At 46.2% G+C, this 26,108-nt stretch overlaps 1 protein-coding gene across 7 annotated transcripts in view; it reads right to left on the bottom strand.

The window, feature by feature from the left end:
- The window catches only part of ADCY1 (adenylate cyclase 1), a 143,737-nt gene that overhangs the window by 20,356 nt on the left and 97,273 nt on the right, over window positions 1-26,108 (bottom strand). For all 7 annotated transcript variants that reach the window (XR_001887031.1, XR_001887032.1, XR_001887033.1 and 4 more), the window contains exons 9-14: window positions 20,710-20,904; window positions 20,511-20,608; window positions 18,932-19,016; window positions 13,415-13,504; window positions 12,373-12,626; window positions 11,938-12,064 (exon numbers count right to left, since the gene is read on the bottom strand). Coding sequence is in view for 1 of the 7 variants with exons in the window: in XM_017880307.1 (XP_017735796.1) it covers window positions 11,938-12,064; window positions 12,373-12,626; window positions 13,415-13,504; window positions 18,932-19,016; window positions 20,511-20,608; window positions 20,710-20,904 (849 nt within the window). In the remaining 6 variants the exon portion in view is untranslated. The remainder of the gene's footprint in view (window positions 1-11,937; window positions 12,065-12,372; window positions 12,627-13,414; window positions 13,505-18,931; window positions 19,017-20,510; window positions 20,609-20,709; window positions 20,905-26,108) is intronic.

The raw sequence follows: 26,108 nt of genomic DNA, 5'->3' as shown, positions 1-26,108 counted from the left end.
CACGGGCCTGACTCTTGGAGGACAACGATGACATGACCCTCTCGTTGAACTGCAGCAGACATATAGTGAGAAGAGGACTCGCCCTCTCTGATGAACACTACTGACACCCTCAGGAGGCCTGCGACTGCAGCGCAACCTAGCCCAACTCAGAGTGCCAGGAGTAGGCAGCAGTTCTACAGGGCTGAACTCTGGAATATTTCCCAGTTTTCCACTCTCCTTCCCTCCCACGTAGCTAGATCCCTGATGTGCCCCTATGAACTACCAGCCTCCCACCCTCCCGTCCCCCAGCAGAGGCGCACGCCCGCCGCATGTTCTCCACCTTGTCCACGGCTCTCTCTCCGGCTACTGGGGAGGTTGCTTTGATAGTTCCCTCAAATATCAGTATTCCAAGAAGCATTTTTAGAGGTCATCTTACCTCTAAAGTAATTAATGAATCCAGTCTACCTCGTCTCCTTGAGCAGGTATCTGCATTTCCTTGAACACCTCACAGAGATGGTGGACTCACTACTGTACATGTCAGCTTCATCCAACCTCAAACTTTCAAGCTGCTGGACAACATACGTTGAATGAAAATCTCCCTCCCTGGATCTTTTGTCCAGAGGCCCTGGTTCTGTCCTCAGTGTGCTCCAGAGACCAGCTGTACCAGGATGGGAGGACTGAAAAGGCCTCACCCTACGTCCTACTTTCAGTTTCTTTGGTCACTCCTCTTACTGGTGACTGGTTTGAAGGTCCCTCTCTACCTGGATGTCCAGGCAAGCTGGGCTGTGGCTAAGGACTCTCCTAGGCAGGGTACTGGGCAAGGCTTTAGCCAAATGTAGGGCTCCCAGCAAACTCCCCAGGCCTCTCACCATGAGCTGGTACTCAACTGGCTGTCCCTGCTCTGTGCTCAAAAGACTGTACTTTAAACACAGAATGACCATTCAGTTTTATTTTGTGCAGTTTTTTTCTATCAATTCAGCGACTGCAGTGAGCATAGAACCTGAGCCTACCAGGGTCCCTCTGGTGCCAGCTCCTAGCTCTGTGTTCTTCTCAAACTGTAGGACCACGGTCATGCACGAAAATGACCAGCTTGATGGGAGGGTGAGGCATGGAGAGAGGTCTCAGCTCCCACTGAGCTTTGTGCAGCCACCTCAGGGACCACGTATCATGAACACATGCCTGCTTCTCACTAATTATTTTTCCAGCCAACGCACAGACTTTACAAGCACTGTTTACAGCATAGGGCAGGCTGAGTGTGGTGCAGGTGTTCTTAAGCCTCCAACTCAGTGTCCTTGTTCACCCAGCACCCAGTTCAGCACTTTAGACCCACCAAGTCCTGCCAATGCCATCCCTAACCCCAGGCCTCTCATGTAGGCCCCTGCTGCCTGCTGCTCCAATCAGCTCCACTTCCCTTTTAGCTCAAAACGGATGAAAAGCTCTTTTAGATCAAAATGCATTTCATTAAGGCTTCATGATGAGAAATGTGATTTACATTATTCTACTACATTAAAGAGAAATCTTAATTTTAAATTTGAACAATTAAATGAATTAAAAATGTTATCCCTGACTCTTACTAGAAAATGAGAGAATAAATCTTCAAATGCTGTAGTTACAACGTGTGGATGTAGGTATGCACATGTACATGTTCCACCCTGCCCTGGGAAGTCCATGAGTGGTGTGTGTGTGTGTGTGTGTGTGTGTCTGTAAAGTATGTGTGTTTGTGTGTGCATGCACACATGCATGTGTGCCTTCTATAAAATACTTGGCAGCTTGTTACATTTCTCTTTCCAAGAAATAAAAAGGCAGACCACACCCTCATGATGTGTTTGTCCCATTCATGGCCCCGTGGTGTAAATGAGGCTGTGGTGATGTCATAGCTGGGGGAATCGGAGTTCATGAGCTGCATGGCAAATCAGCTCGAATATACCAGGACTATCCAACATCCACCCCCAACAGAAATGCTGGAACCGGCGGCGGTGAATGCAGAGGCTGGCTCTGTTTCTGACAATGAAGTCTTTACTCCTAAGGAGCTTCTGAGCTGAAAGTCTTGCTGTGCTGAAATGCTTGGTAGTTCTTCATTTGTTAGGATGAGTCAACGTAGTAGTTGAAGGCAGGGCTGTGTCCAGTATTTCAGACAGGAAGCAAGATGGGGATGCCACTTTAAAAGGTAAAGAGGGCCGGGCGCAGTGGTTCACGCCTGTAATCCCAGCACTTTGGGAGGCTGAGGCGGGCGGATCACCTAAGGTCAGGAGTTCGAGACCAACCTGACCAACACAGAGAAACCCCATCTCTACTAAAAATACAAAATTAGCCAGGCGTGGTGGCGCACGCCTGTAATCCCAGCTATTCGGGAGGCTGAGGCAGGAGAATCACTTGAACCCGGGAGGGAGAGGTTGCGGTGAGCCAAGATTGTGCCATTGCACTCCAGCCTGGGCAACAAGACAAAATTTCGTCTCAAAAAAAAAAAAAAAAAAAAAAGGTAAAGAGAGCTCGCACTAACAGTGAAGCTATGAGGCTGCAGTGGGCACAGCTGGTCCTGCTCCTGGGAGATCTGCTCTCAGTGATCCATGAGGTCCACCCTCACTGTACACGGAGGGAAACTGAGGCTGGGAAGACAGCATCCAGCCTCCATAAGCAGAAGACACACTGTCTGTCTAACGAAGTGAAGGCCCTGTGAGAGTCCTCTTTCCTAGCTTTGAATTTCCACTTACACCAACATAAAATGTGGGGGTAGGATCTGCTGGAAATTGATCAAGCTCATTTTCAGTGACTGAAGTTTCCAGGGTAAAATATCAGACATTGAAACCAGAGAATTACTGAAATTATCCTTTTCAGAAAAGTCAGCATTTCTTGCCACAGTGAAAGGCCTGGTCCAATGCTACCTCCTCCAGGAAGTCCTCTTCAGCCCCTTAATTAGAATAAATTACTCCTTTCTGAGGAGCAGACAACACCTGCCCAGGGCCTTCATGGCATTCTGTCTTCCACTCTCCTTATCGAGTCTCCTCTCCTCTCCTCCCTTGACTAGCAGCAGCAGCCTGTGGGCATGTCTGTGTTAACTCACCTGCAAGATGCGGCAGAGCCTAGGGAGAAGCACAGGCCTCAGAGCTGAGGAGGCCACTGTGAATTTACCCACTCAGAATGTGAGGGAGGCCATCCTATAGGGGAGCACTCTGAAGCTGAAAGGTCCTGGGGAGGGCTGAGAGCCTGGCCCTGAGCACATGTTGCCAGCACAAGCTCCCTTGTTTTCCACAACCACTAGCCAGGCAAGAGTGGCCCTGGTCACTCCACATGGACACTAACTGTGCTAAACATGTGTGTCTTTGTGATTACAAATGTAACACAAACTGTTGTAGAAAATCTGGATTTTTCATTGCACACACACATACAGAAAAAAATGCAGAGCAGCCACACTCCATGATGAAGAGATGTCCTAGGGGATGTCTCGTGGGTCTGCTGTTTCAGACAGCCTCTGGTGCCTTAAAGCAGAAGGATCCATTTCCTCATCAGAAAGTCTGGAGTTACCCACATTTCTCGAACCAGGGAGGAATTGAGGTGCTATGTTCCACACTCTTGAGAACACTGAGGTGCCTGCATTAGCAGAACTGAGTTCTGTAGGCTGGTCATAGATAAGCAAAACTGCTGTGATCAAGTTAGGGCCTGCAGGTGAACTTCACACGCTCAAGCCCAACACAGCATTGAGACACACCACAGACATCTTCTTTCTTGTTGCACGGTGACTGCCACACTGCTACCACACTGCTCTCCACAAACAGCCCACACTGTGGGCAGAAAGCAACTTCTGGGGTCTTTGGAGCTTTTGCTCTATGTTAAAGTTATGCTGGGTCCTTCTAACCCAGATCTAACCTTTCAGAGAAACCCTCCACCCACAAATGCATATGAAATCTTGACTGCTGTGGAGGGAGAAGCATAGGCCTCAGAGCTGAGGACTTCTAATTCTTGGCTGTGTTCACAGGATTCTGCCTAAAGACAGCTCTCACCAGAAAGCCATTCCACTCTGGAAGGTACCTGGCAGGAGAAGGCTTCTGAGACATGCTCTGCATGTCATCCATGAGAGTGCCCATTTAGGGTTTGGCAGATTTCGGTTCTGACCTTTGGCCGTTTACTTTGGCCCTCACCTGTTACATGGGGATAATGACCAGTTTTGGGGTCAAAGACACTTAAATGGCCACATGAAGTTCCACTTCTGGAAAAGATGGAGTAATAGGGATTCAATTTGCCCTCCTAGGAGCAACAAGCAGACCACACAAACTATACAAAACAGCAGCTTTCCAAATACTGTACGGGAGGCAATGATAGATAGTGATCCTTGAGTGATGGGAATAAGTGATGAGGCCTACAATGGCCCAGCATACTGCTGGGAGAGTTTCCAGGCCGCAGATAGAGGCAGTGCATGTGGAGCCTGGGGATCTCGCAGATTTGACAAGGCTAGGGGGCTTGGAAGCCCAAGGCAGCTTGAGTTCAAAGGGAAAATACCAGACAGAACAGAGTGTTTGGGTCTCTTCAAGTCTCTAGTTGAGTACTGATTAGCATAGGCTAGAGAAAGAATCATCTAGGGATTAGCACAGGTTAGGGAAAGGACTGTAGGGAACAACCCCCAAAGTTCATACAATGCTGAGAATCGTTCCTACCTCCATTGGCAAGAACAAAAAACCTTATAATTCACCAGGCATCAGGTAAAGCACTGAAAAGGTGTTGCCTCAACTGAGATCCAGATTTGGTAAGTCTTTGTGAGCTTAATATTTCTTTTATTTTGAAATATTCAATTGACGAACAAAACCGTATATTTCCAAGGGTTTTGGACAATTAGTCACTAAGAATTTACTGCTCCTCCTGGTTGCCTCAGGAGTGGACAAATTAGGTCCCCTGAGGGATTTAAATGGAATTAATGCTCCTCTGGTTTTCTTAACAAAGGTGAAAGACAAGACCCAAAGGAACTGTATCCTTCCCTGTAAGTTGTCAATTCTATTGAGATAAAACTGATTATAACACTTCCCTGTTATTTTATTCCTTAAACATTTATAGAAACTGGTCTCTATTATTTAATTTCTTCTGATTACTTTTGGTTTAATTTCCTCCTTTCTGGCTTCTTAGGGTGATTTGAGAGAGTCCTTTCTTCTTTTCTAATATAGGTGCTTTGTTTTATACATTTTCCTCCAAGTACTGCTTTAGCTGAACCCCACAAATGTTGATCTCATATGTAGTTTCATTTGGCTCATATTACTTTCTAATTTTCCTTTTGATTTCTTCTTTGAACCAAAAGTTATTAAGAAGTATATTCTTTAGTTTGAGGATTTCTCAGAGATCTTTCTGTTATGGACTTCTAATTTAACTATATTGTAGTTAAGGAACATACTTTGTATGATTTGAATCCTTTTGAATTTCTTGAGATTTGCTGTATTGTTCCTATTCATGTGTCCTTGAATAGAATGCATATTCTGTTGCTGTTGGATGGTATGTTTTATAAATGTCAATTAAGTCAAGTTGGTTGACAGTGTTCTTAAGTGTTGTAATCCTCACTGATTTTCTGTCTAGTAATTCTATCCCTTTTTGAAAGGGATGTTGGAAACTCCAACTATAATTATAGATAGAAGAATTTCTTGCAGTTCTATCAATTTTTACTTTAGGTATTTTGATATCTGTTTTAGGTACATAAATGTTTAGGACTATGTCCTCTTGATAAATTGACCCCTATATTACCCTTTAAAATTACTGAAAGACCCTTTTTCTTCTTTGACTAACATTTAATTTCTTGCTCTTGAGATCCAGATTTGGTAAGTCTTTGTGTACTTAGTATTTCTTTTATTTTGAAATATTTAATTGACAAACAAAAACCATATATATCCAAGGTGTGCAATGTGATGGTTTCCTATATGTATACATTGCATAACAACTACTACAATCAAATTACTTAACACATCTATCACCACCCACAGTTACCATTTGTGTGTGCCCAGGGTTGGGGAAGTGAGAACACTTAAAATCTGCTATCTTACCAAATCTCAAGTACACAATACAGTATTATGAACTGATTTTTAAAAATAACAATAAAAACAAAGATCTCAGGAGACAGACACACTTACCCCACCTAGAACTCTACCCTGCCCTTGGCTAATTCCTACTCATCCTTTAAGCCTCAGGGGTGAGGTATTATATTTAAATGATATCACATCCACCTGCCTGGGTCAGGGTCCTGTCTACATTTTACATGGCATGCCCTTCACTGTATTGAAATTTTCTGTGGCTCGTGTTTGATTCCTTTAACAGCCCATGAGCACCCAAGGGCGGGGGTTACACCTCAACCATGTGAGCATCCCCAGCACAGGATTAGGTCTACTTTAGTGCCCAATAAGCACCTGTTGGATGAGGCAGGTGGTAACACTATGTGCATAGGTCCAGAGTGGATGCCTGCCAGAGGCTGAGTGTGCACTCTCAGATGGGCAAAGGGTGTGTTTCCAGTGGGTGTGGGGCCGGATGGATGTGGGGTCCTGAGGTTGCACACCAAGGTTTGGCTCCTTAGGGGTTTCCACAGAAGTGTGCTGCAGGATGCAGCTGGGATACATCTGGAACCATCTGTCCCTCCATAAAAGCTGTTTGTGAGGATGTACTCACCCAAAGGTCAGATGTGAAACCTATGGGCAGTAACAGAGAACAAGATGACGACTAACAAGCATACAACATTTCGGGGTCTAAGAAGCATGATGACCATGGCTTTATATGACATAAACACCTCCACAACCCCCTGAGACAAGTGTTACTGTCACATATGTGAAGACAAGTGACCAGAGTAAGAGGTGGAACCAGGTCTCTAACTTGGCTTCTGCCACCAGGAATTCCATGTCTGTGCCATGACCACATCTTAGGAAACCTTCCCTCTAAATGTTAATAATGGCAACTGCAAAATGGGAATTACCATCAAATTAAGCATTTATTGGTAGAGAAATAAGTTGTTTTAACTGCATTCTATACTAAATAGCATAAACATTGAAATTATAATTGCCATGATGATTATCTACTGAATGCAAAGAAAGAAATGACACCGGAACAAAAGCATACAAAAGTTACAGGCGAAGAGGTTGAAAATGCCTCCCAAGGGAAAAGCCTCTTTGTGCAGGTTTGAACAACCAATCCAGTCTCTGTAAATAATTAACCTACCTAGTGTTTGGCCTGGCAATTTTGCAATAGTTTGAGGCACTCTAATGTTTGTACTACATACCTAAATGTCCAAGGGCAAAGAGGCAAACTCTAGAAAGTTCTGTGTTTTGCTAGGGTTATTTCGGGAAAGCAGGCGGCATTTGTTGTTACCTATCTGCAGACAAACATGGCAGTGGACTCCATTTGGGCAACCCTTTCTTGTGACACGCATGCACAAAGATCCGCAGACTTGCCCGGGCTACCCCAAGGTCCAGGAATGCATTCTAGCCCTAAAATTACCGGTATGCTCACTGGGCATTGCTAGGGGGTGTCACTGGATGGAGAACGACATGGCAGGGTCAAATATTGCATTTAATAACATTTAAAAGAACACCAAAGCCAAGAAAAAGCCATGTCAACCCAGATGAGGGAAAATGTCTCTCCCAGAAGTATCCCTCAACTGGAAGAGTCACAGCCAAGGCCCAACTCTGCTGTCTGAGGGACGAGCCAATCAGGCACCCTAGTGAATAACCTAGAAACCCCAGATCTCACGGGCCCGGGCTGTTCCAGTCTTTCTAGCTCATCCCAAGTCCATTCTTCTCAAGCTCTGAGTAGGTTTTTGCAACTAAAAGATCTGAACCCGAGAGGCCAGCTGACGGCTGGGTCAACATATCCTCCCAGACCAGCCAGCTGGATCACCCTGGATAGCCAGCCGGAGACAAACTAAGACCAAATTCAGCAATACAGCCCATCATAAAGAAGTTCTTTTCCCATTACCTGGTGTGGCTTTAGCAAACTGCAGCTGGCCAGGTCTCCCTTCTAGCGCAAGTATGTGCTGTATCTGCAGTCCATTCCCCACTGGTTCTGTCCCAGGAAGGCCCGTCCAAGGACTCTACCAACAGGCTCCTGGGCCTCCTACTTCCGGCCAGGTTTGGCCAATGGGGAGCAGGAGCAGGGGCCAGTAGCGAGGGAGAAGAGCATTCCTGGTTCTTCTTGGCATGGTTGCTGCGGACTGGCTGTGTCTCTCGGCTGAAGGTGGTGAATCCTGTCAGGCAGCCCTCCCTTTTCCCTGATTCTAGTGCCCGTTCCCACTGTGGCTGCCCCAGGTGCCACATCAGCCTGGGGCACTCCTGTACCTCCCCCTGTCTTTCAAATTGTCCAAGCATCATAAGGGCTCCTGAACTCACCCCTCAGAGTGTGCCCTCTGCTGTCAGCGCAGGCTGTGATACATGCACAGCCCCCTGGAGACCCACTCTGCACCCTCACTTGATGGCCAACTGTGGCCAGACTCCGCACGACCACTTCTGAGGTGCCCTCCTGCCAACCCCTGACCATGCAAGTTGCTTTCCTCAGGGACCCTGTGGGTCACAGGGCTCCCACCTGCCTCCTGGGCTCTGTGTCACACTCCACTGTCAGACCACCTTTGGAGACAGGGATCAGGGCCTATCGCCCTCCCTTTGCAGCTCTACTGCCCACAGGGGGCCTGGAGGGAGCACTGGCCCCTATGATTGGGCTCTGACTCCTCTTACAGTTTTTGCTGAAGAACTCCCTCTTTCTGCCATGTTCCTTGTCCCTTTCCCCTCAACCCCATCCCTCATCCTCTCGTAGCTGAATCTGAAGCATCGCACAAGGCCCAGAGAAACACTGGCTCTTCTCCAGTATGCCTGGCTTTGCTTCCTCACAAACCCACTGTGGCTGCAGTCAGGCCCTCTGGTGTGAGGACTCACTTCCCACCACAGCCTGCATTCCTCTGGTGATAAGTCAGATTCAGATGTTGATACGGTTTGGGTACCTGTCCCCGCCAAATCTCATGCTGAAATGTAACCCTAGTGTTGGAGGTGGGGTCTGGTGGGAGGTGTGTGGGTCATGGAGGCAGATCCCTCATGGCTTGGTGCCGTTCTCACGCTAGAGTTCTCGTGATAGTCAAGAGTTCTCGCAAGATCCAGTTGTTTTAAAGTGTGTGGCACCTTCCCCCATAACCCCTTGCTCCTGCTCTCACCATGTGACATGTATGTTCACGCTTTGCCTTCAGCTATGAGGAAAAGCTCCCTGAAGCCTTCCCAGAAGCCAAGCAGACGCTGGTGCCTGTTGGTACGGCCTGTAGAACTGTGAGCCAATTAAACCTCTTTTCTTTATGAATTACCCAGTCTCAGATATTCCTTTATAGCAGTACAAGAACAGCTTAATGCAGATGTATTTATGCCCCCATCAGGGTCCCCTCCCACTCCACAGCAGGAATTAGGGCCTGTTCTGTCCAGACAGCCCTGCTGACAGCGAGCCCACCACACAGCAGCACTTCCCCAGGAGGGGCCAAAGGGCAAGGATTCTCAGCAACCCCTGCCCACTCCGGAACCTGGAATTCAGGTATGCAGTGAAGACAGCGCCAGATCATGAGTCCCTCGGGAATCTGGGTCTTCCCCACCTGCAAGGCTAGCTCAGAGCTCCATCTAGTAGGATACAGGAATGCCTTCTGCCCAGAACAGGCACTAACTGAATACACAGGCTGAAGAATAAATGAAATGGGAAAATCCACAGACGGGGTAGACTGGTAGTTGCCTAGGGTTTGGGGGTTGAGGAGAAATGGGGAGTGTTAACTGATGAGGATGGGTTTCTTTTGACAGAGATAAAAATATTATAATATTGATTATAGTAATGGTTGCAGAACTGTGAGTATACTGAAAACCACTGTTCACTAAACAAGTGAATTGTGTTATGTGAAATATATCTCAATAAAGCTATTATACAGTGAAGGAAAAAATAAGCCATGTTTTTCACCAAGCATTTGTGAACACATGTATATAGATACACATACAGACTGTGTGTGTGTGTGTGTGATGTATGTATATGTTCTTTCTTTTGCTTACTCAAATCAACAACACAATTTACATCACTTTAAATATGCCTTTAAATACGCATCCTGCCCTGTCATGCTGACATAAACCCACTGAGATGCTTCTGTCTTTTCCAGATGAATAAAACTAGAGGAAACAACTGTGTTCATGTTTTTCATGAGTGAAAACTTGCCTCTGGATGCTCCTCACGCCTACCCTTCATCCCACTCTAACCCTCCCTCCCAGAAAGAGATCCCCCCAAAAAATGGCTCACCACAGAGTTTAACAGGCTGCTAGACGAAGGGCTGCTCAGCCTCACCAAGCACCTACTTTGCACAAGGCCTGTGGCCAAGGACATCAGGAAGAGAATTTCAGTTATTTCTTGCACACCTGGATTAGGGTTCTCACCCCCATTTTAATGCTGAAGCAGAAAGACAGCTTGACCTATGACTGGTTAAAGTCACACAGACCCTACATGGAGTTGCCAGAATTCAGGACAAAGACTACTTGATGCCAGGCCCAACCTTTGTCACCCCTGCTACTGCTGACCAGGGTTTTGGTCACTTAACTGCATGGCTTGATGCCCAGTCAGCCTCAGGAACAAGGACAAGAAATTGACAGGCTTCCCAACTCGAGCAGCAAGCCTGGTCCTGCTCCTACAGTGAGCCCTCAGCTGGTCCTGGCCATGCTTCCTCCTGGCCACCCTCTGGGCTGTGCCTGTCTGGTATCTGCACCCCAACTCTGGGTGATGCCTGCCTTCAGTACTGGCTGCAGAGTAGGCCTAGGGTAAAAATGCTCCTGTCCTGCCTGGCCCCAGACACAGCACTCTCCACAGGTTCAGAGCCGACCCAAAGGTCACACAGATGGCAGCTAGATCCCAGCTCAGCCAGCTTCTGGCTGCTGCCCGACTCTGGCATGTTACTCTAGTGGCCCCTGCTTTCTTGTCTGTAATTCCAGCTCCCAGGCAGTGCTGTTCTGAAGACTGCATGAGATCAAATAGCTCCAACACTGAAGAGCTAAAGGTGTCAAAATAAGACTGTCTCTTGCTAAAGCTAATATTCATCAGCCTTCATTCCTGATTTTCAGGGGAGGAAACCTAGGAGGAGCAATTTTCCCAGGGTGAAACAGTTTGCAAATCCCACAAATGGGATTTGAACCCAAGTAACCTGGTCCTGAATGCTTGTCCAGAGGCCTGTGGAGTATGGAGTTGGTGTGAAGATGCTCACACCAGCCCCCACACGCTGCCTTGGCCCCGGCCATGGGTGGACACAGGTACGCCCCTGCTGTGGCTCTGTGGCAGGAACTCAAGGTGAATATCTGGCAGTCACTGCCAGGATCATGTCCAAACAGAAAGCCACCTACTGACTTCAGGAAAGCATTACTCCTCTCCAGCCTGGTACCCAGATGTTTGGGACCTGACGCCAGTTCACATGTTTGCTACTCCATGGAGTCTCCCAAAGAGGGGTGCTTATGCCTCTTGCGTCAGAATTTCCCAGGGTACATGTAAAAATATAGACGTCCAGCCCCCACCTGCTGACCTACTAAATTTGGAGTAGGTGGTGAGAGTTTTGGCATTTTCTTGTGTTTCCCAATGACCCTGATGAGACCTGCTGCCACCACCCAGCCCTGCAGAGGCTGAGCCCCTCTGCACCACCACTGCACACACTGTTCAGGGAAGGGGGACTCAATGCCTCGAGAAAGAGCTGCACTCTGACCACCAGGCAGGTCTCCATCACATGCACCCCACAACCTTCTGAACTGTCTTCCCACAGGGCGTGGCTCCCACTCCCTGCACCCCCCAGCACAGGTTTCCTCCATCCCCGGACAGTGCCTGGCCTTGCACGCTGCTGAGGAGGGCCCTTCGAAGGCCATACGGTATGTGGGTGTCTGATGTTTGCCCCCGCCAGATGTTTGCTGGAGGCTGCTTCCTCCTCCAAATCCCCCACCGCCAGAAAGCAGAAAGGGCTCGTCTTACCTGTGCAGCCCAGAGGTAGTCCAGCCTCAGCCTGATGTCCACCTGCCTGGCATGCAGGGCCAGCGCACAGGAGAAGAGCAGGATGGCCACAATTGGCTCATAGCTGCGCCCGGAGATGGTACCACCCCTGGGGGAAGATGAGGAAGAAAAGCCAAGTGAGTGCCAAGCTTCCAGGGCAAGACTCTGCCACCAAACCCAAGAACCGTTCAGAGTGACCCTCAGGGGGTGACACCCAAAAACAGCTTGCTGGGATTTACCCTGGCCAAGAGTCACTTGCTAGAACTTGGGTTGAAGAAAAACCGTCACCAAACTGAAAAATTTGTATGTAATTCATCTTGACTAGTTCTGGAATCAGAAGCCTATAATGCATATCTATACACACAGATTCAGTAGCATCTCTGCCTAGGCCTTTTTCTCGAGGAGCCACACACTTACCCAGTCCTGGTGTATCCACTGAGCTCCAGTACGAGGATGTAGGACGTGGTAAGCCCGGACAGCAGGATCATTTTTGGCAAGGAGGACACCCGAAAAAATATGGCTAGCGGGAGGGTGCCCACCAGGCAGCAGAGCAGGGCATGGTGCGTAGACTCGCAGGGCAGGGTGGGCAGGGCTGTGCGCTGGCCCCCGGATGCAAGGACTACCAGGGAACTGTTGGGCTTGGAGCTCCAGGCCCAGGGCAGGCAGCCCACCTGGGAAGGGAGGGGTCACAGGGGCTTAGGGAAGGGCGGGTGAGGACCTGCAGTCCCTAAGCATGCTCAGGTATCCCTCTTCAAGCAGGTCTCCCAAGGTTTTGCTCTGACCCACCCCCAGTGCCACCACACCAAGCTGCAGACCTCATGGCATCTCACAGCACTTAAAGGCTCCCCACTGGTTGCTAGAGCAGGCAAGAGGCTCCAGGGAGGACCAGGTGGGATCAGTCCTGCCTGCTTTCCAGCCCAGCGGCTCCAACCTGCTACTCCTGCCCCCAGTTCCAATCTGTTACTCCTGCCCCAGCTCCAACCTGTTCCTCCTGCCCCCAGCTCTGTCCTGTTAATCATGCCCCCAGCTCTATCCTATTCCTCCTGCCCCAAGCTCTGTACTGTTCCTCCTGCCTCCAGCTCCATCCTGTTACTCCTGCCTTCTTCTATCCTGTTACTCCTGTCCCACTTCTATCCTGTTACTCCCGCCCATTTCAATCCTTTCACTCCAACCCCCAGCTCCATCCTGTTCCTCCTGCCCCATCTCTGTCCTGTTTTTCCACCCCTGCTTCTGTCCTCTGCACTGTATGAAGAAGCCAGGCTCCTTTCACCAGGAAGAGTTTGCATTTTCCTCTGCTAAGTAAAGTCTCTTGTTCCCTTGCTTCTCGGGGCCCCATGCCTGTTCCAGATGTCTCTGCTGAACTCCCTGTCTCTGCAGCCCTGGGTCCTGGCCTCTAGGCTGGTCCTCCATGTCATGCCCTCTCCCACGCCAGTGCATGCTGCAAGCTGGAGATGCTCACCACACATCCTTGGGCTACTGAGTAGATTAAGACCACTATGAAAATACACAGGACAGTGCGAATCTGAATCGTCAGGCACCCTGGAAAACACTGAATAAGAAATGTTAATTTAGAAAATACCCTCTGATTACCAAGGTGAGTCACATGCACAGTTAATACTTCCTACAGTGGAATGTGCAGATGACCTGCAAGCTGCTAGGTCCACACCCGTTATTCACCCTCCTCACAGGTCTCTTGGCTGTTTTCATTTGTTTATTCTCCCAGGTGAAAAGCTGTCAAAGTTAAAAACATCTTTAAATTACAAAGTCTTTAAATTACAAAGAGTAATACTTCCCTTCCTTCCACCCGCATTGTAACGTTGATTGGCACTGAAGTTAACTGGATAGATTAACTTGGTATTTTCATTATATTGAATTCTTCCATTTCAGAAATGGTACAAATTTCCATTCATTTGTATCTTCTTTGATATGCTCTAAACAAATTTTATTATTTTGCTCACTAGGCTTTATGGAGTTCTTAAGTTATTAGAAATTTTATTTTAAATCTATTTATTATAAAGACATTTTGAAATCACCAAAAAGTGATTTCATGGATAAAAGTAAGAAGTCCTTTTTACACTTAACACTTCTGAAAGTATAAATATAAACTAAAATTAATACCCACAGGGGCCTTACAGAAAACAACTCACCCTGCTAGAGGCCCCGACTAGCTGGGCTGCCCTTCGCAGGCTACACGGTTATTCCTTTAACCCCCACATGAGGTCAGATCATTACTATCTCCGCTCTACAATTGAGAAAAAGGTGGCACAACTGCCACCCAGTCCAGTATCACTTCTTCTATGGAAAAGGACAGGGCAGTGTGTCCCACCTCACCCAGCTGGTGGGTTATGGATCTGGGATCCAGTTCTAGGTTTCCTAAGTCCCAAGAGACCACTGGGTATTTCACCAACCCCGTGGTCTCTGCTGATCTCAGAACTGCTGCTCTGCAGCGGTGTGAGGCTCAAACACTTTACTGACCATGGCTCACTGCACTTCCCTCCTGGTCCCATCTTGGCCTCTGGGCAAGACGTGGGTGCAAGTCCTTGATCCCCACTGCAGCCTCCCATCATCTGCTTCCCCTACTTCCACCTGGTGTGAGCTCGGTGTTCTAAGGGAGGCCACCAGAGCCACTGGCAGGGCCCCATGCAGGAGCCATACCACAGGCCTGGGAACAAGATTTTGGAGCAAGATCCTGCCATCTTTTGCAGGTAACTATTCTCCTTCTGAGAAAGGCTCTTGGCTTGCTGCTGGGCCTAAGTAGAGCCTGAACCCTTACCTGTAAGCCACCAAGTTACCGTATGACCTGAACTGCCCATCATGAACTGGGTGTTACCTGACCCACCCAGCCATAAAGCTAGGTGTGAACAGCAGCCCTCCATCATCCAATGAAAGTGCTAATATATATGATCAGCTCTGAGCAGACCCTTAAGGCACAAGTAAGTGACATGACAAAGTGGCCCCAATGACCATAGTCTCCAGTCCTGCTACCCTGCCTTCTCTCTCCCAGTCTGCACCTATGGCCTCATGGGGAGCTCCCTCTGATTAGGTGACAGAGTAAGAGAAGCTCAGGCCTTGTGGCAGCTGCAACACTTCAGTCCATGTGACACAGCCCTGAGGGACAATGGTGAAGGGAAATCCTCCCAGTGGGCAGAACTTTGGGCAGTTCTCCTGGGTGGGCACTTTGCTTCCAAGGAGAAATGGCGAGATGTACAGTCATATACTGATTCATGAGCTGTGGACAATGGTTTGGTTGGATGGTCAGGAAGTTGGGAAAGACATGGTTGGAAAATTAGTGACAAGGGGGTCTGGGGAAAAAGTATGTAGATAAACCTCTCCGAGTGGGTGAAAAATGTTAAGATACTTGTGTCCCATGTGAACGTTCACCAAAGGGTGACCTGAGCAGGGGAGATTTTGAATCCAGTGGATAGGACGACCCCTACTGTGGACACCAGTCACTCTATTTCCTCAGCCACTCCTGTCATCCCAATGGGCTCATGGACAAAGTGGCCATGGTGGCACTTCGGGAGATGATGTCACCTGAGGATGAGAGGGAGAAAAAGCAGGTACCATTTCCTGACCGTCTGCACTCACAGGGGCTAGAATGAAGCCCTTGGGCTGTCTCTGGTGGTGCTACACTCCCCTTTGTGCGGCGAGGCTCCCTTCCCCCCAACTTAAGGATCTCTGCCAAGGTTCTCTCTTTTCTTCAAAGCCATCTAGGTTAACTCAAGTATCATAACTGGAGGAAATCTTCCTTCCACCACCTCCCATCTTCCACACCTTGGCTTGGGGACCTATGATGGGATGTGGCCTCTACCCTAGCCAGCCTGGGTGCACGCAACGCGCTCCTGAGCCTGTCCCATCCGCCTCCCTTAGAGCTCCAGGAAGACGAGAAGGAGGATAAGGAAAACAGGGCTTAAATGCAGGTCCGTGAGCACCAGGCCAGGGTGAGAGGAGTGGGAGCAGCTTATCCGAGGCACACCCAGCCACCTTGTGGACCACATCGTGCCCACGTCCCCAGGGTCCTGCCAAGGGTCTCTGAATGTGCCTGACACCTTGACCTCAGCCTGCCCCACCTGCAGCACCCCGGGGTCCAGCCAGTGCGCACCTCCCGGGCTTCCACCTCTCCTCTGCCTGCTCCTGATGTTCTCCAGCCCAGCCATCCAAACCTCAGCCTGCAATCCAGACAGAAAAAGTCCACATCCTGCCCCAGATATTCCTTTTCAACTCTCAGCAGGGCCCTTGGGTAAACTCTGCCACCCTCCACAGATGACAAAGACAGACTCTGCATGCCCTCCCCACCAAGACGGACAGGATTAGGCACCTCCCCACCCTGATTCCCAGGATGAGCTCCACCCACTGCCCCACCCCAACTCAGTCTTCTCTGTCTCATCTGACTTCAGAACACTCCAACTGAGTGTGTGCTTGCCAGACCCTGCTCCACAGGCTTTGCACAAATGAGTTCACTGAATCCTCATGTCAAGCCAATGAGGTGGGGGGCATCATCACCGCCATTTCACAGAGGGCAACCCTGGGCCCAGAGAACTGGAGCCCAAGCCTGGAGTTGGCACACCCCCGACGGATGTGGATGGGGAAGCCAGATAGGGGTGAAGATCCCAAGGGGCCATGGAGCTGCCACACTGCCCTGGGCACCCTGGCTCTGGACACTGTCAATGTCAGGGAGGGAAACATTTCTACTCGGCCTTCTTGGGGATGTGTTCTGGAACTAACCCTGGCTGCATGACCCGCCACATCCACTCAGGCCACAATGGTCTTCTGCTGGGTGGCCCTGACCTACCCTCTGCTGGCCTCCTGTAAACCTCCCTCACCTCCATCCCCACAGCCATTCGCACAGGCCTCTTCCCTGGCCTAGGGTCAGCAGGGATGCTCAGAGCCCGGTGCAGAGCCTGCGAACAGGAGCCAAAATACTTGTGATTCAATCAAACCTTGACCCAGTACACACTGGCTGTGAGCTGAATCCCCTCTCCTGTCCTAGCTGACAAGTCTGGGTGCTCAGTCTCCACTCTGCTTCCTCCATATCAGCAGTAAGCACCACTGATGGCGCTCCCAGGAAAGCTGGACCCACACTGCTTTTCAAGCCTTACACTTTCAAACCACATACTTAGGAAAAAATGCTCTATGCTCGCTCACAGAAGAGGGTGAGAAGGGAGAGTGAATATTCAGAAGGAAAGGAGCTAGTGGCATCCAAGGCAGACTCCACCAAGAGAACAACACACTGGAATCCAGAAGAAGCTCCATGGGGGTAATTGCAGGCTAGCCTCTTTTAATGTCAGCACCTGAAAGTATTCTGGCCAAAGTTCCCAGCCATGAGGGCAGCTCCCTTATTAACAAAAGGGAGATGATTCTGGGCAGACATCTCAGTGCCCCACTTCCATAGATCATGTGTTTTTTAGAACCAAGAGGTTTCTAAATTTTAATATTATTTTTATGGACAGATTGGGTACAGGTTTTGCTTCCTGTTTTCATGAGCACATATCTTAGCCTGCCTGAGTCTGTTTTCCTCACATGGGGGAAAGGGGCTGACCCATCTCACCACCAGGCTTGCGAGGCTCTTGTGGAGTCACAGAAAGCAGTGTACATCCACTCACAAGAATCAGTATTCCTGGGCTGGGACCTCTGGCCAGAGCTTTCCAGGCTGGTGCATTCCTTGGCTTCTGCTTTGCGGTTGCTCTTCTTGCCCAATGGCTTTTCACATTTTCTGCATATCTTACACTATTTGTACACCACTGGGTAGGCACACTGGTTCCCACCATTGAGGACAAAGGAATAGGCTTTAAAAACTGTCATCCATCTGTCCTGCATTCACTTGAAATTATATGAAAAACAGCAATCTTACTTGAAGTGCTAAATTTTAAAATTTGCCAAACCAAATGTCACTTAATCTATAAAAGTCGAAGAAATAGGAATGAAGTTTTAATAGTTAGCATTTTTTAAATTTAAAAACTCAAGATAGTACCTATGAATAATGACAAAGTTAAACAAATGAAACTAGATTTAATCTTTTCAAAAAGTTGCTGTTTTCAATCATTGTGCAAAAATAACACTGGGTCTGCCAGAAGTGACACCCCGGGGTCGGCTGAGGAAAACGAGCCATTTAGAAATGAAGGTGGGAAATGTGACGAAGGAATGAAGGCTTAAGAACTATAGAGTCCTCCCAAGTGAGCCACAGATAGTACAAGGCCGCAAAGCTCAGGTCTTTCCTGCAAAAGCCCACAGGACAAAAGCAGATGAGGCATCAGGGCCCAGACAGCACAATGTACCTGGAAAATGTCACCCCTCTCCAAAGTCTGTGACATAAACGCAGAATAAACATCCCTCTTCTGTCCTGCTGCTAGACTCTCCATTCCAGAACAGGATTGGTATCTGGTGCTCATTTGTTTAATCAGTACCAATCACCAGTCTATTGTGCCCACTGGGCACACTCCCAGAGGAGCGCATATGCCCAGTGCAGAACTGGGTCTTCATGAGCATCTGCTATGTGAGCAGACTCTTTCTTCCTGTCGAGGCGGATAAGGGAACAGAACAGCCTCCCCCATCCCACCCCATTCCACCCCATCCCACCCAGTGGGCAGGCAGAGGCCACCCACATACATGGACCAGGTGATAAACAGGTGGAAGACACAGGCCACCCTCATACCTGAATCAGGTGATATGCAGGTAGAGGACACAGGACACCCACATACCTGGACCAGGTGATACGCAGGTAGAGGACACGGGTCACCCACATACCTGGACCCAGGTGATGTGCAGGCAGAGGACACATGCCATCCCCATACCTGACCAAGTGATATGCAGGTACAGGACACGGGCCACTCACATACCTGGACCCGGGTGATATGCAGGTAGAGGACACAGGCCACCCACATACCTGAAACAGGTGATGTTCAGATACAGGACACGGGCCACCCAAATACCTGGACCTGGGTGATGTACAGGTATAGGACACAGGACACCCACATACCTGGACCCGGGTGATGTGCAGGTACAGGACACAGGCCACCAGGAAGCAGATGCAGAATACTAGCAGGAGCAGGACGGCCACACTCCTGGGGGACAGAAAACATGAGGGTCACTGATAGGTGGGGATCAGGAGAGGTGGACCCAAGAGATGGCTGAGAATTGGCCCCTCCCTCCACATCCCCTGTGCCCTCAGGAGGAAGCAGCATCGTTAACCTGAATGCCTGCCACTCAGGTCTTTGGGGACTGACATAGCTGGTTCTCTTTTTTAGGAGAGGGCCTGCCACTCGGGTCTCTGGGGACTGACATGGCTGGTTCTCTTTTTTAGAAAAGGGCATCTGGGGTTCCTGAGTGAGAAGGGGGCCCCTCCTGAGTTTACCTCCCACTTCTCCTACCCCCACTGCAGAGATCTAGCTTAGGCTGAGAATCACAGAACTTTTCTGGAAGCCTTTTTCCTCATGATGGAAAGACAGGAGTTTCCCCGACTTTGCAGAGCTATTCTCTAGCTGGGCTTTGTCTGGGAAGGACATTTTTAGAAAACGCTTAAATCCCAAATAGGCCCATGAGGCAGGCTGCTGAGTTCAGTGTCTGTGGGCTGGGCAGGATGCAGAGCACCCAGGGCTGAGCTCCCTCCTCCTCCGCAGGTGTGGGGTGGCCTCCATGCGCTTTCAAACTCAGAGGAGGTAGTATTCCCGTAGGTAGCTTTTATTAAGAAATGAGTACGCCTGAAAGTAAAGTGGCAAGTGCAGACTTAGTGCTGTCTTTCTTGCAAAAACATAAAAAATGAGTAAAAGCTGCCAAACTCACATTGACTTATATGAGGTGTAAATGTTATTTAAATTATTGTTTTTCTTCCTTTTAAGAGGCCACTTTTCCTGATTTTAAGTTTTTGAAAATAATGTGGATCTAGAAGCCAATGAGCTCATTCAGTGCAGTCTCTTCTCAAAAGTTATTGCTATTATTATTATTATATTTAGAGATAAGGTCTCCCTATGTCATCCAGCCTGGAGTGTAGTGGCGAGATCATAGCTCACTGCAGCCTTAGACTCCTGAGTTCAAGGCATCCTCCTGCCTCTGCTTCCTGAGTAGCTGGGACTACAAGCAAGTGCTACCATGCCTGGGTAATTTTTTTTTTTCTTTTTTTTTTGTAGAGATAGAGTGTTGCTATATTGCTCAGGCTGGCCTCGAACTACTGCCTCAAATAATCCTCCTGCTTCAGCCTCCCAAAGTGCTGGGGTTACAGGCATGAGCCACTATACCCAGCCAAAAGCTATTATTAAAGCAATGGTGTATGTTGCATAGACGAAAAAACATGAAACTATATGGTGTCTTAGAATTAAGTAAACTCAAAATTTTAAATGGAAAGTGACCAGTCCCATGCCATATGCCATCAAGGCTTGTTACACTACTGACACAAGAAAATGAGGAAATGATGGCTGGCTAATGTCTTCCCCGAAATGTTGGGCACATTGGGACAGTAACTGTGGGAGACGAAGCTTGAGCACACAACAGAAATACAATCACGAACCCCAGAAACCGGGACTTCTTGTTGAGTTCCTCACCTTGTTGACAGAAATACTCACTGTGGGAATATCAGAAGGTAGACAAGGCCAAATAAGGCAGCCAGGATGAGGGTGAGGACAACAGCGCTGGTGAAATACTCGTCCTGAAGCTGGTGGTACTGTGTAAGAGAGAAGTCAATGCATCAGGGCTGAGGGCTTCCTCCAGCCACGAGCGCCTTCACAAGCAGCACCAGTGAAGCCAAAAACCAGAGTTGCTTACCTTTTGCTCCCGTTCGACATGTTTGTACTTCAGGGTAAAGAAGTTCAGGTCTGCCATCTCCAGCTCTGTTTGGCGGGCTTCTAAGAGGCGGCTAATGTACCTGTTGACACGAGTGCCCGGGGTGGTGTAGACAACGTTGGTAGAAAAAGATGAGCGGTTTCTGAGTTTTTCTGAGGCTGTTCTCAATGCCCTCCGCTGGAGCCATCATGGAAATAAAGGAATATCATCAAATTCTCCACTTATTGAAGAAAAGCACCTGTACTCTCCCTCCAGCCTGATCTGCTGCAGGGTGGGGTTGGGTTTGGGAATCTGACATTTAATAATCATAGCTCTGCCCTGCTGGTGGTGAGATGGCAGGTGAGTCATCTCAGCAGCTAGTGTTGGGGTTCCCACACCTGTAATGGGGGTTTTATGGCCCCTGCGTGATGGCACGGCAGCAAGGATTACGTGATTAAACACGTGTGCAGTGGGGAGAATAGCACCCAGTAAGAGCAGGTTCCTAAACTCATAAAACCCCAACACATGCAGAAAGAGATGCCCCAGAGTTACAAGAGCAGGAGTCCAACCCCCTCGTTCTAAGAGAGAGAAATGGTGGCAAAAGGAGTGGCTTCACCAATCTCTCACTTTGGCCAGGGCTGATGGGAACAGAGAGTGAGCCTCTCCTCCACAGCTTCCACATGTCACTAGAGGGATACAACAAAGCACCCATTTGCCAAAAGGAAAGTAGAGTCTAATTTAAAACCACTTGCCATCAGCTCACTATCAGTGCTTCATAAACAGAACCTCTGGTACTTAACACACTTGAGAAGAAAATAAGAATATTAAAAGAGGCTAGCCATGCAGTTCCAGAAAAGATGAAATGAACACACTTGTTTTTATTCCTACTGAGTGGTAAAAACACTGACAATACATATAAAATAAACACATAGACTGTGAAAGGTGGAAAGAAGAGGGTGATCTCAGGGACCTTGCAACTCAAAGGAAAACAGTGTGGGGCGGGTGGTGTCCCTTGGGGTTTCTTTCTGCCTTATTTATCCCAAACTAGAAACCAGAGAAGCCGGCATCCAAAACTTTTTTAAAGCGCCCCGACAAAAAAGCCTGTTCCTTCTAGCCAAAACAAACAAACAAAAAGGCAACCTAGCAAAATAGAAAACTTTCAGACAATACCACCCTATTGTAGCCAAAGACCATTAAAAAAAAAAAATCTGTGGCCTCAGCTCCACCCAGGCCAGCAAAGACCATGTGGGGAGCCTCGACTTTGATCTCTATTAGGCTGTGAGGAGGCACACCCAAGGCCCCACTGACATAGTGCCAGAGAAACCTGAATAGGGAGTGGAGATGTTCATCTCCACTGAGTGGTAATGAGCTCCCACTTGCATTGTCAGTGGAGGCCTAACGAGGAATCTGAACCATCATATCTACTCAACAGTAACAAGGTGCCAGGTGTCACCTTGGTGCCAAATGCCAGGCTGTCATGGAGGATGAGTAGGAAACCTGGAATTCCACCTGCACTGCCCCAATGCTGTAAAGTCTGAAGAGATTTCAATAGGGTCCAGAGTATCACAACACAATACCCAAATGTCTAGGATATGAAAAAAAAAAAAAAATTCATAATATCAAACTTTAAAAAATGTCAACTTGAATGAGAAAGACAATCAACAGATACTAACTTCAAGATGATAGAGCTGTTAAAATTATCTGACAAGAATTTTAAAGCAGTCATGATAAAAATGCTTCAATAAGTAATTATGGACACACCTAAAACAAATTATAGAAAGTCTCAGAATAAAAGAAAGTATAAGAAAGAACAGATAAAAATTACAGACCTGAAAAATACAATAATCAAAATTTAAAATCCAATGGATGAGCTGAACTGCAGACTGAAGTCCACAGAGTAAAGAATTCCTGACCTAGAAGACAGAGCCACAGAAATCATCCAATCTGAACAATGAAAAGAAACCAGACTTAAAAAAAAAAAAAAACAGAGCCTTTGGAACCGTGGAACTAAAATGGAAGATTTAACATTCATTCATGTCATCAGAGTCCCAGAAGGAAGAAAAAGAGTATGAGACTGGACAAATATTAGAAGAAATAATAGCAGAAAATGTCCCAAGTTTGGCAAAAGATATAAATCTACAGATTGAAGTAATTGAGAAAATCTCAAACAGGGCAAACTCAAAGAAACAGATGCCAACACACATCACAATTAACTTCCAAGAACAAAAGACAAAGGAAAATTCTTGAAAGCAGCATGAGAAAACTGATATCTGATTTTTTGGGGGGGGAGGGCAAGGAATTAGAATGATAGTGTCATTTCTTCAGAAACCACGGAAGCCAGAAAAAAGTGGGAAAACATTTGTCAAGTGCTCAAGAACCGTCAACCCAGAATTCAACATCTAGCAAAATTATACTTCAGAAATGAAAAAAAATTATAATATTTTTAAATAAAGGAAAGTTGAAAGACTTTATAATCAACCTAAAGAATAGCAAAAAGAAATTCTTGAAACAAAAAAAGAAAATAGTAGAAGAAGGAATGTTGGAACATCACGAAGACAAATAACAACAGAAAGGATAAAAATGTGGGTAAATGCAATATACTTTCCTTCTTCTCTTGAATTTTCTACATGTTTTCTAGTTGAACCAAAGATTATAAATTGTCTGATATATATAGAGGAAATATTTATGACATTTATGTTATAAATGGGGAAGGATAAAGGGACTTAAAGAGAGGTAAGGTTTCTATGGTAAACTTGTTAAAATGTTGACATCAGTAGGCTGTAATGTTATGTAAAAATGATATATATCTAGATAAACTACAAAAGATTGTATGCAACAAGACATACTATATATAAATCAAAATGGAATTCTAAAAATTGCTCACATAAACCACAGCAACATAGGAAAAAAAAAAAAAACAGAAATAAAAACAGAAGGAACAAGCAGAAAACAAAAAATAAGTTAAACAGCAGACCTACCAATAACATATCAATAATTGCATTAAGTGTAGATATTCTAAATATACCAATTAAAAGAGGCTGTACTAAATGATTTAACAAATATGATCTAAATACATGCTGTCTAAAGAAACTCACTTCAAATATAGCAATATATGTGGGTTGAAATTAATAGAATAGAAATTATACATCATGCAAACTTTAAAGAAAGTAGGAGTGGCTGTAGTGGTAACAGAAAAAGTAGATATCAGAGCAAAAAAAATTTACCAGGGATAGAGAGAGACATTACAAAATGATTAAAGAGTCAATGTAAAAGGAAGACATAGAAGTCCTAAATGTATAAAACATGCATAAAACAACAGAAATTTCAATCACACGAAGCCAAAATTGATAGAATTTAAGGAGAAAGAGCTAGGCACGGTGGCTCACGCCTGTCATCCCAGCACTTTGGGAGGCCAAGGCAGGTGGATCACAAGGTTAGGAGTTCAAGACCAGCCTGGCCAAAATGGTGAAACTCCGCCTCTACTAAAAATACAAAAATTAGCTGGGCATGGTGGAGGGCACCTGTAATCCCAGCTACTCGAGAGGCTGAGGCAGAGAATTGCTCGAACCCAGGAGGCAGAGGTTGCAGTGAGCTGAGATCACACCACTGCACTCCAGCCTGGGTGACAGAGAGAGATTCCGTCTCAAAAAAAAAAAAAAGAAAGAAAGAGAGAGAGAGAATTTAAGGAGAAATAAACAAACTCTCAATTACAGTTGGAGATGTCAACATCTCTCTTCAACAATCAGTAGGACAAGTAGACATAAAGTAAGCTAAGACATCATCAAACAACAAGATCTAATTGACTTTTATAAAATACTCCATGCAACAATGGCACAATACATTCTTTTCAGGTACCCAAGGGTATGTATTAAGAGACCTTGGCCATAAAACAAAACTCAACAAATTTAAAACAATTGAAATCATACACATCATGTACTCTCAGACCAAAACAGAGTCAAACTAAAACTAGTAAGTTAGATAACAGGAAAATTTCCAAGCATTTCTAAATAAGCCATAGGTCAAAGGGGAAGTCTCAAGGAAAAAAAAATACATACATACATATATATATATATATATATATATATATATATATACACACACACACACACACACACATACACACACTCATCTGAATGAACATACGCCAAAACCTACAGGATGCAGCTACAGCAGTGCTGAAAGGTAATTAATAATACTAAATACCTACATAAGAAAAAAGAAAAAGTCTCAAATCAATAATCTAATTGCCATGTTAACAAACTAGAAAAAGAAATGCAAAACAGACTCAAAACTAACAGTAGAAAGGAAATAACAAAGAGAAGAATTCAATAAAAGAAAACAAAAAAAAAAAAAATAGAGAAAATCAATGAAACCAAAAGTCGGTTCTTTGAAAATATCAATAAAGTTGGCAAATCACTGCAAGCCTGAAAAATAAGAGTGAAAAGACACTAACAAATTTAGAAATAAAATGAAATTTTACTACATACTCTGCAGGCATCAAAAGGTTAATGAAGGAATATTATAAACAACTCTACACACATAAATTTGACAACTTAGATCAAATGAACTATTCTTTGAAACACAATGACCACAACTCATGCAACATAAAGGGTAAACTGAAAAATCCTACAATTTCTAAAGAAATTGACATTATAATTTAAAAATTCCTGAAGAAGTAACCTCCATGCCCAGATGGTTTCACTGACAAATTCTAGCAAATGTTTAAAGAATTAGCACCAGTTTTAACCAATCTCTTCCAGAAAATAGAAGAGGAAGCGACACTTCCCAAGTCACTTTACAAAGTCAGCATTACCCTGATACCAACACTAGACAAAGATAGTACAAAAGAGAGACCTACAGGCCAATATCCCTCATGGATGTAGATATAAAACAATCTAACAAAATATTAGCAAATAAAATTCAGCAATATATAATTAGAATTTTATAGAATAAACAATTATAGGGATGAAAGGCTGGTTAAATACTTGAACATCAATGTAACCCACCAGATGAACTGGTTAAAAAGAGGAAAGTCAATTGATACAGAAAAAGCATTTGACAAAATTCAATACCCATTCATGATAAAAATGATCCGAAAACTAGGAATTGAGGGGGAACTTCTCCAACTTGATTAAGAACATCTACAAAATGCCTATAGCTAACATCATACTTAATCATGAAAGACAGAACGCGTTCCTTCTATGATCTGGATAAAGTACATGATGTTGGTTCTCACCACTTCTATGCAACATAGTGCTAAAAACCCCAGTCAGTGCAATAAGGCACGAAAAGGAAGTAAACGGCATACAGATGGGAAAGAAAGAAAATTGTCTCTAGTGTCAGATGACATAATGATCTACATGGAAAATCCCAAGGAATATATATATATATATATATATATA

This window comes from Rhinopithecus bieti, unplaced genomic scaffold (genome assembly GCF_001698545.2).
Source record: "Rhinopithecus bieti isolate Rb0 unplaced genomic scaffold, ASM169854v2 scaffold_12484, whole genome shotgun sequence".
Taxonomy (NCBI): domain Eukaryota; kingdom Metazoa; phylum Chordata; class Mammalia; order Primates; family Cercopithecidae; genus Rhinopithecus; species Rhinopithecus bieti.
Note: the sequence above shows the minus strand (reverse complement) of the source record. Positions and strands in the feature narration are given on the sequence as shown.